A 20015-nucleotide genomic window follows, 5' to 3' on the forward strand; every position below is an offset into this window, starting at 1 on the left:
TATCAACATAAAGGTCAATGTTAAACAAGTCCCCTGTGTTCAGAGTCAGTACACTCCCTGTTAAAAGCCTTGGCTCTCTGCCACCACTGTAGTCTCACTGTACAGTACTTTATTGCTTATCCTAACCACATTGTTTCTACAGTATATTACAGCCATATGAAAGAAGAAGGACATAGTGGGACCGGTATTAATATATAGTGTACTACTTTTGACCAGAAAAAGTACACTATATAGGAAATATGGTGCCATTTGGGACGCAGAAGCAGTGTAAATTAGCAGCCTAAACCTTCTACCAGACAGCTGATTTATGGGGGAGTCGTGTTTTTACATATTTTTTTTTCCGGTTAGGAGGGCATGCTTCATTTGTAAGCGCTGCTGTGAGCACAGCGTCAGTGCAGACAGCTAGCTATTCCTGTCCTCTTTTATCTCAATGTTACTCAAGCGTACTTTCACTTTGTTTGACAAGTATAGCACCTCTTTTCATCTACCACCGGCCTACTTCTACCCCATTATGTTTCACTATGGTATGATAAAGTCTATGGAGAGTATCAATGTGAACAGCATATATATACATTTTAAATGTTTCGATCGTTGTGGAATAATCGTTAGTTTGCAGACAATGTTTGGTTTTATACAATCCTGTACCATGCAGTTTTCTAAATGTCGCTTTTTGTTCTGTCTGTGTTTCAGAATAAAGAATGGCTCTGCCTGAACTGCCAGACCCAGAGAGCTTTGTCTGGGGCCCTGGGAGACACTCCACTTCCTGCTCCTCAGCCAATGGGATCCCCACGGCACCCGGCTCCAGCCAATCAACTACAGCCTCAGCAGAGAGGGCTCAATCAGCAGGCAGGGCTACGGCCCACTGGTCCTCAACAGCAACAGAAACCACCGGGTGCCCAAGTAAGTGGCCCTCCTTTCTCCCCTGCCAAACAGGCAGGGCCCACCGCCCAAAGCAAGGGGCCTGCTCAACTGTCCCCTGCCAAGGCACAACCCTCCCCTGCTAAAACAGCCCAGCCTTCACCTGCTAAGGGTGAACCCTCCCCAGCCAAACAGACAGGACCCACCACCCAGAGTAAGGGTCCTGCCCAGCCCTCCCCTGCCAAGGGTGCACCCTACCCTGCCAAACAGACAGGACCCACCACCCAGAGTAAGGGTCCTGCCCAGCCCTCCCCAGCCAAGAGCGCACCCTCCCCTGCCAAACAGACAGGACCCACCACCCAGAGTAAGGGTCCTGCCCAGCCCTCCCCAGCCAAGGGCGCACCCTCCCATACTAAAGCTGCATCCACCCCTAGCAAGGGTGCACCCTCTCCTGCTAAGGGTGCACCTACCCAACCTAAACCCAACCAGAGTGTACCCAACAAGCAGTCTGGTAAGCAGCAGCAGGGCCAGGATAAAACTAAAGTCGCCACCAAAACTCAAAAGGAAGCAGAAGTCAAAGCCTCGCCCAAGAAGGGAGCACCTGAGACCATCACCACATCAAAAGATGAAAGGAAAAAACCTGCTGGAGACTCGCAGAAGTCAAAACACCATGACGTGAGCGACCTGCAACTTTGCAACTTCAACGTCTTTACCACTGTTGTTGTTCTTGATTTACCACCAGAATTGTATTTGCCTTCATTTCAGTCATTCTTGACAGTTGTCGTCATCATCTTCATCATCAATGTCATCCTCTTTGTCATTGTCATCATCTTCATCATGAAATGTTTCCATATATTGAATCATTTCTTTCTCTGTCTATAATCTTGTGCTGAGCGATGAGTGCTTTCTGAGGTCGGTTTGGTTTCGGATTGATTATAGGGCGTTTTTCGTTTTTTAATTTTTAAAAAAATTATTAAGTGACATTAAAATGATTTTAGAGCTTTTTAATGGATATTTCAAAGCCAAAAATAGTGAACATTCAATTGCTAAAACATTGAAAATATTCCATTGTCTCTGTCAGCTCCACATTGGCTAGACATCAATAGAAAGATATGAAATTGCTATGAAATAATAAAATATTCCAGTTGTGTATATTACACACAAAAAAAATAACGTTGGTCAATTCGTTTTTTAATAACCGGTCAATCACTCAGCATTACTATCATCATCATCATCATCACTGCCATCATCATCACTATGATCATTACATTATATCAAATAGGAGGCTGCAGGTAGTCTAGCAGTTAGAGTGTTGGGCCAGGAACCAAAAGGTCGCTGGTTCGAATCCCTTAGCCCACTAGGTGAACAAAAATCGGTCGGTGTGCCATTGGCACTTAACCCTAATTGCCCCTGTAAGTGGCTCTGGATAGGAATGTCAGCTAAATGACTAAAATGTAAATGACCACCTATCATCATCATTACAACATATCATTCTTATCCCCCTTCTCCTCGTCATCTCTATCCCCAAGCATCAGCTGTTTACCATGCACCAGGTTTGGTATCTTTACCTCTCTTTTTATTTCACCAATCATAATGTTAAGCCTGTGTTATCTTTAATATGGTCATCTTTCTCTGGCATTGCGATCGTGATTAATCAGCGTTATTAACATGCAATGCCCTGTTTTTTATTTATTTATTATTATTATTATTTATTTTTTTACTTCATCATTATATTTTGATCAACTTGTTCATTTATTTCCGTCATTCTTCAACTGTATTGCAGTGATTGGGAAAATGTATTGTACAAGCATGTAACAAAAATATCATGTTTTTTTTCTTTGTGTGTTGTTTTTTGTCACTTTTTTATCTCAACCTTTTTATTTAGTCATATTTATACAGTGTCGTGAAAAAGTATTTGCCCACTTTCAGATTTTTCTCTATTTTTGCATATTTTTGATACTGAATGTAATTTGATCTTCAACCAAAACCTAATATTAGATAAAGGGAACCTGAGTTTACAAATAACACAAAATAATATACTTATTTTATTTATTTTATTAAGAAAGGTTCCACAGTAAGAACCTCATACCAACGGTCAAGCATGGTGGTGGTCGTGTGATGTTTGGGGATGCTTTGCTGCCTCAGGACCCAGACGACTTGCCTTAATAGAAGGAACCCTGAATTCTGCTCTGTGTCAGAGAATTCTACAGGAGAATGTCAGGTCATCTGTCTGTGAGCTGAAGCTGAAGCGCAGCTGGGTCATGCAGCAAGACAGTGATCCAAAACACACAATCAGTGTTGTTTGGACCAGTCAAAGTCCAGACCTGATCCCAATTGAGATTATTATTATAGATTTTTTAAATTGAACCTTTATTTAACTAGGCGAGTCAGTTAAGAATAAATTCTTATTTACAATGACGGCCTACCCTGACCAAACCCGGACAACGCTGGGCCAATTGTGCTCCGCCCTATGGGACTCCCAATCACGGCCGGATGTGATGCAGCCTGGATTTGAACCATGGACTGCAGTGATGCATCTTGCACTGGGATGCAGTGTCCTTAGAGCGCTGCACCACTCGGGTGCCCAAAGTCCTGCCAGATGTTGTGGCAGGACTTGAAACAAGCAGTTCATCCTTGAAAAACCACACATGTTGCTGAGTTAAAGCAGCAATTATTTTCACATAGGAAAATTGGGTGTTGTGTAACTTTGTTAATTAAATACATAACAAAAAAAAGTGATACTAGTTTTATTTGTACACTCCGTGTCACGATCGTCGTATGATATGCGTACATTCTCTTTTAATGAATGAAACAATTAACAAAAACAACAAAACCAACATACGAAACTTGAAGCTATACAACTTAGTGCAGACAGGCAACTAAACATAGTCAAGATCCCACAACACAAATGAGGAAAATGGCAACCTAAATATGATCCCCAATCAGAGACAACGACAAACAGCTGTCTCTGATTGGGAACCATATCAGGTCAACATAGACATACAAAAACCTCTAGACATACAAAAACCCTAGACATACAAAAACTAGAGTACCCACCCTAGTCACACCCTGACCCAACCAAAATATATAGAAAAACAGATATCTAAGGTCAGGGTGTGACAGTACACCCCCCCCCCCCCCCACCCCTCCCCCACACACAAAGGGGCTCCCAGCCGCAAACCTGAACCTATAAGGGAGGGTGGGCATCTACCCTTGGTGGGCATCTACCCTTGGTGGCGGATCTGGTTCTGGACGCAGCCCCCCCTCCTTACGCTGATCCCTCCGCTTCTGTGGAACCGGACCATGGATCATAGCTCGTCGCTGAAGACTCTAGACTGCAGCTCGTCGCTAGAGGCCCCGGGCTGGGGACCGTCGCTGGAGACCCCAGACTGGGGACCGTCGCTGGAGACCCCGGGCTGGGGACCGTCGCTGGAGACCCCGGGCTGGGGACCGTCGCTGGAGACCCCGGACTGGGGACCGTCACTGGAGACCCCGGACTGGGGACCGTCGCTGGAGACCCCGGACTGGGGACCGTCGCTGGAGGTTCCGGACTGTGGACCGTCATTGGAGGTTCCGGACTGGAAACTATCGCCGAAAGCCCTGGACTGGGAACTGTTGCCGGAAGCTCTGGACTGTGGAGGCACACTGGTGGCCTGATGCGTGGTACCGGTACAGGTGGCACCGGGCTGATGACACGCACCTCAGGGCGAGTGCATAGAGGAGGCACAGGACATACTGGACTGTGGAGGCGCACTGGAGACCTGATGCATGTGACCGGTACACATGGACACGCACCTCAGGGCGAGTGCTGGGGAAAAGGCACAGGACGTACTTGACTATGTAGGCGCACTGGAGGTTCTAGAGCGCAGAGCTGGCACAACCCTTCCTGACTGGATGCTCACTCCAGCCCGGCAAGTGCGGGAAGCTAGCACAGGGCGCACTGGGCTGTGAAGGCGCACTGGAGACCTTATGCGTGGGACCGGTACAGGTAGCACCGGGCTGATGACACGCATCTCAGCACGCCCGCTCTGCAGCGCTCTCAATGCCAGCACCTCTCTCCGGAATCTTTTGTCGAGCTCCTCACTCGACTCCCTGACTGGCTCCATGTGCCCCTCCCAAATTTTTTCTTGGGGTTGACTCTCGTGCCTGCTCCGTTGAGCTATCTCCTCATATCGTCGCCGTTCCACTTTCGCTGCCTCTATCTCCTCCTTAGGACGGCGATACTCCCCGGGCCTGCGTCCAGGGTCCTTTTCCATCCTGGATCTCCTCCCAAGTCCACTCCTCCTGTACACGCTGTTTGGTACATTTTTGGTGGGATCTTCTGTCATGATCGTTGTATGAGTGAGACCAAGGCGCAGCGTGGTATGCGAACATTCTCTTTTAATGAATGAAACACTTAACAAAATCAACAAACGAAACGTGAAGCTATACAATTTAGTGCAGACAGGCAACTAAACATAGTCAAGATCCCACAACACAAATGAGGAAAATGGCTACCTAAATATGATCCCCAATCAGAGACAACGACAAACAGCTGTTTCTGATTGGGAACCATATCAGGCCAACATAGACGTACTAAAACCCCTAGACATACAAAAACCCTAGACATACAAAAACTAGAGTACCCACCCTAGTCACACCCTGACCCAACCGAAATATATAGAACAACAGAGATATCTAAGGTCAGGGCGTGACACTCAGGTTCCCTTTATCTAATATGAGGTTTGGTTGAAGATCTGATAACATTCAGTACCAAAAATATGCACAAATTTAGAAAATCAGAAAGGGTGCAAGTACTTTTCAAGGCACTGTATGTATTACATTATCTGTTATAGTTGCATGTGCTTTGATGATTGAATTCCTTTAATTACATTGAGTCTCTTGTGTCTTGCCAGAATAGTAATATATCCTGTATAAGCTCCATTGCTTTAATTCCAACCCCTATCATCTGTGAAACAAATGCTCATAAAAGTGACACTACCGTTGAGTTAGGTGAAACGATAGGAAAGAAAGGGTGCGCTGATGCCTGTAATAGACTTTTTTGCTATAGAAACAAATTAAGTCAAGGGGAAAAAGGACTGATGCTAATACCGCCCTCTGACCTCTCTCTTTTTTTCTCTCTTTCCTTCAGTATTCCAACAAGTCCAGCACACAGAGCCTCAGTGACACGGGCTACTCGTCAGATGGGATATCCGGCTCCATGGGCGAGATCACAGGCCAGATCCAGGAGGATCCGGGGTTGAAGCTAAGTGAACGAGGCCCCTCTAGCCCCTCTGAGATAACCAAGCTGGAGAGCTCCATGCGGCCACTGCTAGAATCAAAGTCCAAGGAGGCTGCAGACCAGGGCCGGGGGAGGCCTCACTCTCTGTCCATTGGCCAGGACGAGGAGTACAACTCGGATGGGGAAGTGTCGGACGATCTCAGCTCAAAGCTGCGACACGACTATGTGGAGGACAGCAGCGAGAGTGGTCTGTCCCCCTTACCGCCCAGGCAGAAGAAGTCCCATAAAGAAATGACAGATGAGGAGTTCATGAGGAGGCAGATCATGGAAATGAGCGCTGACGAGGATGAGATGGAGGAGGAAGAAGGGTACGGCTACCAGAAAACAAAAAACAAAAAGGATTTGGGGAAGGAGAAACGACGTAGCCTCACCCACCATTCCAGTAGTTTTGAAGAGGACACTAAGGGCGCTGATGGTGAAGAAGACGAAGGTATGATGGCTTCCCAAGGAGGCCTGCGGCGGTTTAAGACCATCGAGCTGAACAACTCAGAGCATGACCTCAGAGAGCCAGAGCTGGAGATGGAGAGCCTGACTGGATCACCAGAGGAGCGGTCGAGGGGGGAGTATTCCTCCACCCTACCTGCCACCACTCCCAGCTACACCTCCGGCACATCCCCTACCTCTGTGTCCTCCATGGAGGATGACAGTGACAGCAGCCCCAGCCGCAGGCAGAGACTGGAAGAAGCCAAGCAGCAGAGGAAGGCTCGCCACCGCTCCCATGGCCCACTCCTGCCCACCATTGAGGACTCATCCGAAGAAGACGAGCTGAGGGAGGAAGAGGAGCTTTTGAGAGAACAGGAGAAGATGAGAGATCTGGACCTGCAGAGGATCCGCAGCACAGCCAGGAAAACTAAGAGAGACAAAGAGGAGCTGAGGGCCCAGAGACGTAGAGAGAGATCCAAGACTCCGCCCAGCAACCTCTCTCCCATCGAGGATGCATCCCCAACAGAGGAGCTGAGACAGGCAGCAGAGATGGAGGAGCTCCACAGATCCTCCTGCTCAGAGTACTCCCCTTCCATGGATTCAGAGGCAGAGGGCTTTGAAATGATGGGCTCCAAGCTCTACAAGTCAGGAAGCCACCACAACCTACCCACGTTCATGTCTCTCTACTCCCCCACTGAAAAACCTACTGCCACTTCACCGTCTGACAAGACACTGAAAAGTGCAGAGGAGGTTTATGAAGAAATGATGAGGAAAGCAGAGATGCTGCAGCAGCAGCAGCAGGGACAGCCAGGAAGGCCAGGTCAACAACAAGGAAGTCCACAAAGGCAACTGGCTGGGGCACCTCAGCCTGGCAATAAACAACATCTAGACACTGGAGCTTCCCTAACACCTGGCTCCAGCCCCACACAGATCTCTGCACCTGTTTCCTTCTCCTCAAACGACCCACGTGGGTCTGGACGAGGGATCCCCCAAGGAATCAGTGTGACACAGCATCTATCGAAAGAAACCCAAGACAGGATGAGGACGCAGACTGCCAAAATAGGGGGTGTTATCCCCCCGGCAGCTGGAAGACCAGGTACTCATGGACCAGCACAGGGGGTGCCTCCTCCTGACCCTGGAGTGCCTTCCATCGCATCCTCCCTCTTCTCCTATTTTAAAGGCACCAGTCCTCCTGTTTCCCCTGCTCCCTCTCCCTCACAGAGCCCCACTCATTCCCCGTCCCCACGACCCACAGGGCCTGGGGTGTCCCCACGACCCACAGGGCCTGGGGTGTCCCCACGACCCACAGGGCCTGGGGTGTCCCCACAAACCACTGGGCCTGGGGGGTCCCCACGACATTCTCAGCCTGGCGCTGGTGGCCCAACCTCCCCAATACCGCCACAACAACATGGAGCCCAGACGCCACAAAGATCAGCGTCGCCACGCCTTGCAAGACAACAGTCCTCCTCCGACTCACCAGTAATGGTGATAACTCTGGGCTCTGAGACCACCACCAGTTCTGCAAAGCCTTTAACTGTAAACTCTTCCACTTCGCCCCTGTCCTCGCCAACACAGGGTATAGGTCAGCACATGTATCAGCAACATACTCCTTCAACAAGCTCCCCAACATCCACACAAATGCACCCACTGCACCAAACCCCTCAACCCGGTTTACAGAGGCCCCAAACTGCAGAGAGGGTTAATGTTGGTATGAGCATGACAATGACAACCACAGCTACCACATACAGTCGTGGGTCAATGTCAATGGAAAATATCTCCCTATGTAGAATCTCCAACGTTCCAGGTACCTCTAGGGTCGTGGAGCAGGGCCAAATTCAAATGCATCCGACTGGACCTGCATCTGTGGTGGACCTGAGAGCACCAATGAAGCCTGCCCCAATCATCATGACTGACCAGGGCATGGATCTAACGTCTCTGGCAACTGATACAAGGAGGTATTCTCTCGATGCTGAACAACCACCCAGCCGCCACACAGCGGTGCAGGACCTGAATGCAGCCATGAACCTCAATGCACAAGAGCAGCCGCATGTGTCTGCGTCCACTCCAACAACAGTCACCGTGGCAGCCTCCATGTTTATATCTCAGCCTAAGGGGCATCCAGTGGTTTATGGAGATCCCCTTCAGAACCGTATGGATCTGGGGCAAGGCGTTGGATCAGCAATGTGTCTTACACAAACTAAGACACCCATCACTGACCCATCCATTCCTAAGATTGACGCATGTCTGGAGGATTTGGGCATCCAGCAGCAGCAACTCCAGATGCAGCAGCAGAAGCTTCTACAGCAACAACAGCTCCTCGAGCAGCAGCTCCAGCAGCACCAGCAGTCCTCTTTCGCTCGCTATAACCTAGCAAACCAGGTCCAGCCGCTGTTGCTGAAGAAAGACCTGGTGGTGAGCCAGACAAGCATTGGCATTGCTCAGCCTGTGGTCAGTGTCAGTGCAATTCCTAGAGTATCTCCCTTACCTCCTCAGCCAGTGTCTGTGTCTCCACCTTCCTCTAACACTCTGCATGACTATTGTCAGGGTGGGCTTGCTTTGGAGTTGAAGAACAAGCCCACGGTCATGAACCTGTCCACGGGAAAGCCCCATGTTATGATGGTCCAACTGGAAGACCGCAATACATCTCAGGTGGCCACAGTGACTCAGCTGGTCAAAGAGCCTCCTCCTCCCCAGGTCCTGGATCTCACTGGTGGACAGATGCAGAAACCAGAGAACCAAGTGGCTTGTTGTGACGTTGTTTACAAGTTACCCTTCGCTGGTAGTTGTGCAGGGAACTTAACTCAGAAAAATCTTACCACTGAACCTTCCCAAGTCACCCTTCCACCCCCTGCCCCACATTACAGTGTAAGCCAGCAGCAGCAGCAGCAGCAGCAACAGCAGCAGCAGCAACAGCAGCAGCAGCAACAGCAGCAGCAGCAACAGCAACAACAACAGCAGCAGCAGCAACAGCAGCAGCAGAAACAACAACAACAACAACAACATCAACAACAACAACAGCAACATCATCATCATCAACAGCAACAACAACAACAACAACAACAACCTGGAAATAATGGCTACCAGACATCAAGCATGCAAGGAGCACCAGAGGAGCTTAAACCAATGCAGGGAGTCCCTCCATACCCTATAACCCCTGGAGGGAGACTTCAACCTTCTATGTCTGACACCAACCTGTCTAATGCAGGGCTTCAGTACTATCAGAGGACTGACCCTGGGGACTTGGCTGTGGATCTGAGCACCATGAATCAAACCTACGAAGGAGGATATCTTGGCATGGGTGCGCAGTATGGATCCTACACAGACTTACGTCATGAAGGAGATGTTACAGGTTCTCCCTTACCCCTGCGACGATACGGCTCCATGTCCAACATCAACCAAGACTACGGCTATGGTCAGGCAGGTTTACCGGACGCCAACCTGGCACAGTATAGTGCCACCACTGCCAGAGAGATCAGCCGAATGTGTGCAGCTCTGAACTCTATGGATCAGTTTGGTCAACGGTACAGCAACCCTGACATGATGCAGTATGGTGCTGGAAGAGGAGCAGGCCCTGCAGCCAGGCTCAACCTACAGCAAAGTTTAGCATCAATCCGAGCCAACCTACTCTATGCCCCTGACGGCAGGCCCACTGCACACGGCCAAGCCCTAACCAATCTGATCAATGCCAGACAAGCAAGCATACGGGCCTTATATCCATCTGCAATGAGAGGAGCTGATGGCATGACATACTCCACCATCAACAGCCCAATAGCCTCTACCTTGCCAATAACCACCCAACCTTCCTCTGTTCTGCGACCCATGCCACGAGGAATATACCGACCTTACCCTGCAGGCGTGACTGCTGTACCACTGGCTAGCCTCACTAGGTTGCCTCATGTGACCCCAAGGATGCCTCTGTCTACACAGGGACCTTACGGTTACGCTTCTCCCAACCAGTTTCCTACAACAGCGGGTGTTCCTGGAAATGTACCTGACACAAGCACCTCCACCCAGGAAGCTCCTGTCTACCTTGGGAAGCCTTTGGAAACCGTGCACACAGCTGCAACTTTACAACCGGCCCACCCGGTTTCTCATATGGGTGGACAGATTGTACAAACTACTGCAATGGCAATTCAGTCTGCAAACCAACAGACCCCCCAAACTCATATCCAAGTGCAGAAAGTTACGACACACCCCCTTACACAAACTCAAATGCAAGCCCAAATACAGCAACAAATGCAGTCCCAAATACAGCAACAAATGCAAACTCAAATGCAACAACAAATACCAACTCAAACTCAAGCTTTATCCCTGACTCAAACCCAGTCCCAGCTAATAACTCAGCCTCAGCCCCAGGCTCTAGTGCAGCACCAGACTCAGCTGCAGCCCCAGACCACACTCCAGGCTGCAGCAGCCAGCACCACCATTGCTACTTCCGTAGACCCAGAGCTAGAAAAGGTAGAAGAGCGTTTGAGACAGCAGCAAGAGCAGATGCTGCAGATGGAGCGAGAGCGTGTGGAGCTGGAGAAACTTCGGCAAATGCGCCTGCATGAGGAACTGGAGAGAGACCGCATGGAGCTCCAGAGGCACAGGGAGAAAGAACAGATGTTGGTGCAGCGCGAGATTCAGGAGCTGCAGACCATCAAACAGCAAGTCCTGCATCAGCAGCAATCGGAAAGGGAGACCCAGCTGGTCATGCAGAGGGAACAGCTAGCCCAGCAGAGGATGCAACTGGACCAGATCCAGTCGCTGCAGCAACAGCTCCAGCAGCAGTTGGAGGAGCAGAAGAGGCAGAAGACTGCAGTGGTGGAGGCAGCAGCTGCAGCCGCAGCAGCCGAGGCAGCTGCTGTATCGGCAGCAGCAGCTGCTACAGCCACTACTGCTCAAGGGTTAGTAGTTGGAGGAGGAACCCCACAAGGTTTCATCATCTGTGACCAGAGTGGTAGGGTGATTCAACAGGAGGGCCAAAGTGTGCAGTTCTGGCAACCCCACATGGAAGGGCAGGTGGTCCAAACAGTGGTGACCCCAAGGCCTATACCTAGCTCTGCCTCTGAGATGTCCTTTAGAAATAGCGAGGATCAGGCGGAGTCCAGGGTCATGAAGAAGCGGAACTCCATGCCTCGTCTTAGGGACGAAGCAGAGGAGGAGCCAGTGAGGAGGATTGCAGATAGCTGCGTGCAGACGGATGATGAAGATGGTGAGGACAGGTATATGAACCGTAGGGGCAGGAGAACCAGGCGCATCGCCGACTGCAGCGTCCAGACAGACGACGAGGATCAAGCAGAGTGGGAGCAACCGGTTAGGCGCAGGAGGTCACGCTTCTCCAAGCACTCAGACTCTAGCGCGGAGGTCAAATCCGATGGAATCTCCAAAGTGTCCTCCTCTAGCATAGCCATTCAGACCACCAACGACTCCTCATGCCAGACTGAGACAGACCAGTTGGGCAGGGTCTCACCTGCAATCCACATCACTGCGGCTGAGACAAACAAGGTGGAGCTACTACACTACATCTCTGCTCCTGAGAGAACCCATAAGGGTGAGAGCTTGGCCTGTCAGACCGAACCAGAGGTCCAGTCTCAGGGGGTGGTGGCCCCTCAGCTCAGTGTCCCCACCACCATCAGCCCATACTCCACCACCATGCAGATGGTAGGCTCCACCCCATCTCCTCCCCAAGGGGTGGCCAAGTTCGAAAGGAGGAAACCCGATCCTCTGGATATCGGCTACCAAGGCCAGCAGCAGAACGAGTCCCCATCTCGCCAGCCTCCCAAGTCTCCTCAGGTGCTGTACTCCCCTGTGTCCCCACTGTCACCCCATCGGATGCTGGAGACCACCTTCACCTCCCAGGAGAAACTCAACAAGGCGCACGTCACACCCCAGCAGAAAGCCTTCACTGCCGAGTCCCCTCAGCGTCATCAGAGCCTCCCCAGGCCCATCAAAAGTGTGCAGCGCTCCATGTCAGACCCCAAACCCCTCAGCCCCACCTCAGAAGACCCTGCCAAGAACAGGTTCTCACCATATCATCAGCAGGCCCTCTCCAACAGTCAGGTATGTAATAAGTTGCATTATTATTTCACTTTCACTTCAGTAACATTAAAACCCTGTGAGAACCCCGATTGCAAAGATGAAACAGGTCCTAACCTGCAAAAACTATACTAAATATATTCACGTCACCAAATAACAGATTAGAACACACTGTTTTGAAAAGGTGGTCTACAGTATCCTACAGTATCCTCAACAGGACTCTCTGGCGTAGCACCATAGTGTAGCCGGAGGACAGCAATTTTCCGTCCTCTTCTGGGTACATTGACTTCAATACAACACTTAGGAGGTGAATGGTTCTCACCTCCTTCCATAGACTTACCCAGTAATTATGATGACGTCCGGAGGAATCGGAGCTCTTGCAGCATGGATTGACATGTTGTCCACCCAATCAAAGCATCAGTGAATGAATCTAGTAATAAAATCATAAGGTACAGATAGATAGCACTCCAGTGCATAAAATGTGTTGAGTAGTTGACTCAAAAAGAGAGAAAGACAGTTGAGCAGTTTTGAACAAATTAATTTCTTAAAAAGTTAAGGAGAAGCAGCAGACAGTGCTTTCAGAAATTATTCATACTCTTAATTCATAACTTTTCCACATTTTGTTGTGTTACAGCCTGAATTTTAAATATATTTAATTTAGATGTTGTGTCACTGGCCTACACACAGTACCCCATATTTTTTTTTAGAAATGTTTACAAATGAATTAAAAACGAAAGCTGAAATGTCTTAACTCAATAAGTATTCAACCCCTTTATTATGGCAAGCCTAAATAATTTCAGGAGTAAACTTTTGTTTAACAAGTCACAGAAGTTGTATGGACTCATACTGTGTGCAATAATAATGTTTAACCTGTTTACATATATAATTATCTGTAAGGTCCCTCAGTCGAGAACTGCAATTCAGACACAGATTCAACCACAAAGACCAGGGAGATTTTCCAATGCCTTGCAAAGAAGAGCACATATTGGTAGATGGGTAAAAATGTTCAAAGCAGTCATTAAATATCCCTTTGAGCATGGTGAAGTTATTAATTACACTTTGAATGGTGTATCAATAGACACAGTCACGACAAAGATACACACGTCCTTCCTAACTCAGTTGCAGGAGAGGAAGAAAACCGCTCAGGGATTTCACCATGAGGCCATTTAAAGAGTTTAATGACTGTGATAGGAGAAATCTGAGGATGTATCAACAACATTGAAGTTACTTCACAATACTAACCTAAATGACAGAGTGAAAAGGATGCCTGTACAGAGTAAAAAATATTTCAAAACATGCATCCTGTTTGCAATAAGGCACTAAATCTCTATTGCACTGCACATTGCCCTTTTCCACCCCTCCTGTATTCCCTGTTCACTCATGACTGCACGGCCAGGCACGACCATTATTAAGTGTGCAGATGACACAACAGTGGTAGGCCTGATCATCGACAATGAAAAGACTGCCTATGGGGAGGAGGTCAGAGACCTGGCTGTGTGGTGCCAGGACAACAGCCTCTCTCTCAACGTGATCAAAACAAAGGAGATGATTGTGGCCTACAGGAAAAAGTAGACCGAGCACCCCCCCCCATTCTCATCAATGGGGCTGCAGTGAAGCAGGTTGAGAGCTTCAAGTTCCTTGGTGTCCACATCACCAACAAACTAACATGGTCCAAGCACACCAAGACAGTCTGGAAGAGGGCACGACACAACCTATTCCCCCACAGGAGGCTGAAAAGATTTGGCATGGGTCCTCAGATCCTCAAAAGGTTCTACAGCTGCACCATCGAGAGCATCCAGACTGGTTACATCACTGCCTGGTATGGAGGGTAGTGTGAACGGCCCAGTACATCACTGGGGCCAATCTTCCTGCCATCCAGGACCTCTATACCAGGCGGTGTTGGAGGAAGGCCCTAAAATTTGTCAAAGACTCCAGCCACCATAGTCATAGAATGTTCTCTCTGCTACCGCATGGCAAGCGGTACCTGAACACCTAATCAAATGGCTACCCAGACTATTTGCATTGCTACCCCCACTTTACACCGCTGCTACTCTCTGTTGTTATTATCTATGCATAGTCACTTTAATAACTCTACCTACATGTACATATTACCTCAACTAAACGGCACCCCCCGCACATTGACTCTGTACCAGTACCCCCCTGTATATAGTCTCACCATTGTTATTTTTCTGCTGGTCTTTAATTACTTGTTACTTTTATCTCTTATTCTTATTCATATTTTTTAAACTGCATTGTTGGTTAGGGGCTCATAAGTAAGCATTTCACTGTAAGGTCTGTTGTATTCGCCGCATGTGACTAATAACGTTTTATTTGATTTGATTTAAAGTATAACTGCAAAAAAAAGAAAAAAAAAGAGAAAGAAATCCGACACAACACATCAATAGGTACCACTCTTCATATTTTCAAGCATGGTGTTGGCTGAATCATGTTATGGGTATAGAGCTAAGTACAGGCAAATTCCTAGCGGAAAACCTGTCTCAGTCGGCTTTCCAACAGACACTGGGAGACAAACTCACTTTTCAGCAGGACAATAACCTAAAACACAAGGCCAAATATGCACTGGAGTTGCTTACCAAGACGACATTGAATGTTCCTGAGTGGCCTAGTTACAGTTTTCACTTAAAATTACTTGAAAATCTATGGTAAGACTTGAAAATGTCTGTCTAGCAATGTTCAACAACCAATTTGACAGAGCTTGAAGAATTAAAATAATAATGTGCAAAATGTGTACAATCCAGGTGTGCAAAAAATCTTAGGGACTTATCAATTAAGATTCAAAGCTGAAATCACTGCCAAAGCTGATTCTAACATGTATTGACTCGGGTGTGAATATTTATTGAAGTTAGATATTTATATTTTTCATTTTCAATATAATTGCTTAAATGTATTGAAACATGTTTTCACTTTGTCATTATGGGGTATTGTGTGTAAATGGACGAGGACAATAATATATTTAATCAATTTTGAATTCAGGCTGTAACACAGCAACATTTGGAACAAGAGAAGGTATGTGAAGGTATTAACTGTTAAACTGCTTGCTGTACAATGTACTGGGAAAGGGACAGGGGGATACCTAGTCAGTTGCACAACTGAATGCATTTAACAAAAATGTTTCCTTTGCATTTAACCTAGCCCCTCTGAATCAGAAAGGTACTGGGGGGCTGCCCTAATCGACCTCCATTGGCCACTCGGGAAGCAGTTGTTGGGGGTTAATTGCCTTGCTCAGATACATTTATAGTATGAGATTATGGGGAATGGGAATAAGATGAATACAAACAGTGTTGGGAAGGGATCGCAGCAGTGATTGAATGAGGGTATGAGGCATGAGTTGAGGTGTTCAGAGTCTTGACTTCAGTGCAGGACAGGCTCATTATGGATGAATGGTGTTGGAGAACAGCTCAACCTCTGCTGAGGGCAGGACAGAATTTGACTGGGAGGACAAAAAACTATTACACAAAAGACTACACAGTTAGAAAAAAAGAGCTAAGAATGAGTTAATACAATCAAGGAGTAAAATCATTGATGTGTAATAATGTGATTGTGTATGTGTCTCTGATTGACTACATACGGTAATGACAGAAAATTGACAGGTATAATCACAGTGCTTGGAGAGGAAACATTCAATGTGCCAGAGGCATGAGACGTGGCTTCAGTTCATATCAGGAAAGATTCCTCACAACTTCTCCACTGGCAGCTTCATTAAATAGTAACCGCAAAGCACCAGTCTCAACATCAACAGTGAAAAAGCCATATCTCAGACTGGTCAATAGAAATCAAACATTAAGATGGGGGAAAAAGAACACAGACACTGCAGAGGAACTCTGCCTAGAAGGCCAGCTTCCCGGAGTTGCCTCTTCACTGTTGACAATGAGACTGGTGTTTTGCGGGTACTATTTAATGAAGCTGCAGTTGAGGACCTGTGAGGTGTCTATTTCTCAAACTAGACACTCTAATGTACTTGTCCTCTTGCTCAGTTGTGAACCGGGGCCTCCCACTCCTCTTTCTATTCTGGTTCGTTTGCTCTGTTCTGTGAAGGGAGTAGTACACAGCGTTGTACGAGATCTCAAGTTTCTTGGCAATTTCTCGCATGGAATAGCCTTCATTTCTCAGAACAAGAATAGATTGACGAGTTTCAGAAGAAAGTCCTTTGTTCCTGGCCATTTTGAGCCTGTAATCAAACCCACAATTGCTGATGCTCCAGATATTCAACTAGTCTAAAGAAGGCCAGTTTTATTGCTTCTTTAATGAGGACACCAGTTTTCAGCTGTGCTAACATAATTTCAAAAGGGTTTTCTAATGATCAATTAGCCTTTTAAAATCATAAACTTCGATAAGCTTACACAACGTGACATTGGAACACGAGTGATGATTGCTGATAATGGGCCTCTGTACACCTATGTAGATATTCCATTCAAAATCAGCCTTTTCCATCAACAATAGTCATTTACAACATTGACAATGTCTATCCTGTATTTCTGATCAATTTGATATTATTTGAATGGACAAAAAATTAGATTTTCTTTCAAAAACAAGGACATTTCTAAGTGACCCCAAACTTTTGAACAGAAGTGTATATATACAGTATATGTATGTATGTATGTATGTATGTATGTATATATATATATACACTTCCGTTCAAAACTCAGAGGCACTGAGTTTGAATGACTTCAACTACAACTACAGTTGAAGTCATTAAAACTCGTTTTTCAACCACACTACAAATTTCTTGTAAACAAACTACAGTTTTGGCAAGTCGGTTAGGACATCTACTTTGTGCATGACACAAGTCATTTTTCCAACAATTGTTTACAGACAGGTTATTTTTAAGGTCACTTTTAATTCACTGGTATCACAATTCCAGTGGGTCAGAAGTTTACATATACTAAGTTGACTGCCTTTAAACAGCTTGGAAAATTCCAGAAAATTATGTAATGGCTTTAGAAGCTTCTGATAGGTTAATTGACATAATTTAAGTCAATTGGAGGTGTACCTGTGGATGTATTTCAAGGCCTAGCTTCGAACTCAGTGCTTCTTTGCTTGACATCATGGGAAAATCTAAATAAGTCACCCAAGACCAATAAATTGTAGACCTCCACAAGTCTGGTTCATCCTTCGGAGCAATTTCCAAACACCTGAAGGTACCACGTTCATCTGTACAAACAATAGTATGCAAGTATAAACCCCATGGGAACACGCAAATGTCATAGAGCTCAGGAAGGAGACGCGTTCTGTCTCCTAGAGATTAACATACTTTGGTGCGAATCAATCCCAGAACAACAGCAAAGGACCTTGTGAAGATGCTGGAGGAAACAGGTACAAAAGTATCTATATCCACAGTAAAACAAGTCTTATATCGACATAACCTGAAAGGCCACTCAGCAAGGAAGAAGCCACTGCTCCAAAACCGCCATAAAAAGCCAGACTACGGTTTGCAACTGCACATGGGAACGAAGATCGTACTTTTTGGGGAAATGTCCTCTGGTCTGATGAAACAAAAATATAACTGTTTGGCCATAATGGCCATCGTTATGTTTGGAGGAAAAAGGGGGAGACTTGCAAGCCGAAGAACTCCATCCCAACCGTGAAACACTGGGGTGGCAGCATCATGTTCTGGTGATGCTTTGCTGCAGGAGGGACTGGTGCACGTCACAAAATAGATGGCTTCATGAGGCAGGAAAACTATGTGGATGGAAACAGTATGTGGATATATTGAAGCGTGTGTGAGCAAGGAGGCCTACAAACCTGACTCAGTTACACCAGCTCTGTCAGGAGGAATGGACCAAAATTCACCCAACTTATTCTGGGAAGTTGTGGAAGGCTACCCAAAATGTTTGACCCAAGTTAAACAATTTAAAGGCACTGGTACCAAATACTAATTGAATGTATTAAAACGTCTGACCCACTGGGAATGTGATGAAAGAAATACAAACTGAAGTAAATCATTCTCTCTACTATTATTCTGACATTTCACATTTTTTAAATAAAGTGGTGACCCTAACTGACCTAAGACAGGGAATTTTTACTAGGATTAAATGTCAGGAATTGTGAAAAACAGAGTTTAAATGTAATTGGCTAAGGTGTATGTAAACTTCCGACTTCGAGTTCTTAGGAAACTATGCAGTTGTCATGACGTTGGTCTGTGGGTAATGAGAACTTGCACAATTGGTGGCTGACTAAATACTTTTTTGCCCCACTGTATCTGGGAAAGTCTACACATTATAGTTATCAGATTCACATGGAATTCTTGTGCAATTCAAATGTTTAAATATAAAATTTTTGGTGAAAAGATTAAACGTAATTTTAGCTTCCAAATGAGAGATTTGGGTTTTCATAAGGTTAGGGCTCTGTTCAATCAGTGGCCCACCCCTTTGAAGAGACATGGGCTATAAACTATGAAACACACCCTTTCAACCTCCACTATATAAGCCCTTGACGAAAATGTAACCTCCTGTTCCGGATACATTAGGATGACGGTCCAATGTCAGAAGGATTCGGATAATAACTACAGAACGAAGCCAACCTCAGCGTGAGCTTTGGTTGGGAATGGTAGGAACTTTTAACTCTTATTCGCTACAGAAGTAATCCCTCCTAGCCGTTGAGTTAGCAGCGGCCGCTGTAAACTTGGGCTAGGAGAGGACGGACAGAGTATCCGGTCTACCACACAACGACGACACTACAACGTTTCCCGTTCACCACCAGAGACACTCTTCAGAGGTCAAAGGACTTGCGCAACACGGCCTTCCACCTACCACCAACCTATTGAAGCTCAGCTCAGAGTAAATATTTATTGTATTTTCCTTTTCCAAATGGGCGGTAATTTAGAATGCATAAGATTCTGTATTTACGATAGAGTAGCTGTCCAAGGCCCGATAGAGACATCGCTTCTTCCTTTGTTCTTCAGTCTTCCCGCTCTTTCACTCAAACCCAGCCCCCTTTTCTTTGTGTAACCAGCTGTCATATCTGTTCCGTCCGCTAGGGACGTTTTCCTTTATGACATAATTTGTAATCGAGGTATAATACATTCTGCGTATATGTAATTCTGTGTGATTAGTTAGGTATTTAGTAAATAAATAATTAAACCCAATTTTGTATTGCTGATTCAACTTGCTAGCCTGGGTTCGTGAAGATAACCAATAATTTACAACTTTCAGATGAGACTGAAATAAGGTGACGATTAATATTGCCGATTATATTGCTATTGATGTAAAATATTACTAGGTCTTTAAGAGTTTATTCGGAAGATAACTGCTCTATAAATATTCTTTCCTGGTGCCCCGACTTTCTACTTAATTACATTTACATGATTAGCTCAATCAGGTAATATTAATTACAGAGAAAGGATTTTATAGAATAGCATGTCATATCACTTAATCCGGCATAGCCAAAGACATGACACAGTATTTTGTTTTTT

General features: G+C 46.4%; 1 protein-coding gene across 2 annotated transcripts in view; it reads left to right on the top strand.

The window, feature by feature from the left end:
* Positions 1-20015, top strand: part of bsnb (bassoon (presynaptic cytomatrix protein) b) — a 120879-nt gene that overhangs the window by 79028 nt on the left and 21836 nt on the right. Inside the window, exons 4-5 of one of the 2 annotated variants that reach the window (XM_036950013.2) lie at positions 691-1533; positions 5990-12607. In XM_036950013.2, coding sequence (XP_036805908.2) covers positions 691-1533; positions 5990-12607 — 7461 coding nt within the window. The remainder of the gene's footprint in view (positions 1-690; positions 1534-5989; positions 12608-20015) is intronic. The other variant, XM_090205230.1, reaches the window with a different exon arrangement.

This window comes from Oncorhynchus mykiss, chromosome 17 (genome assembly GCF_057628025.1).
Source record: "Oncorhynchus mykiss isolate SJ-2025 chromosome 17, ASM5762802v1, whole genome shotgun sequence".
Taxonomy (NCBI): domain Eukaryota; kingdom Metazoa; phylum Chordata; class Actinopteri; order Salmoniformes; family Salmonidae; genus Oncorhynchus; species Oncorhynchus mykiss.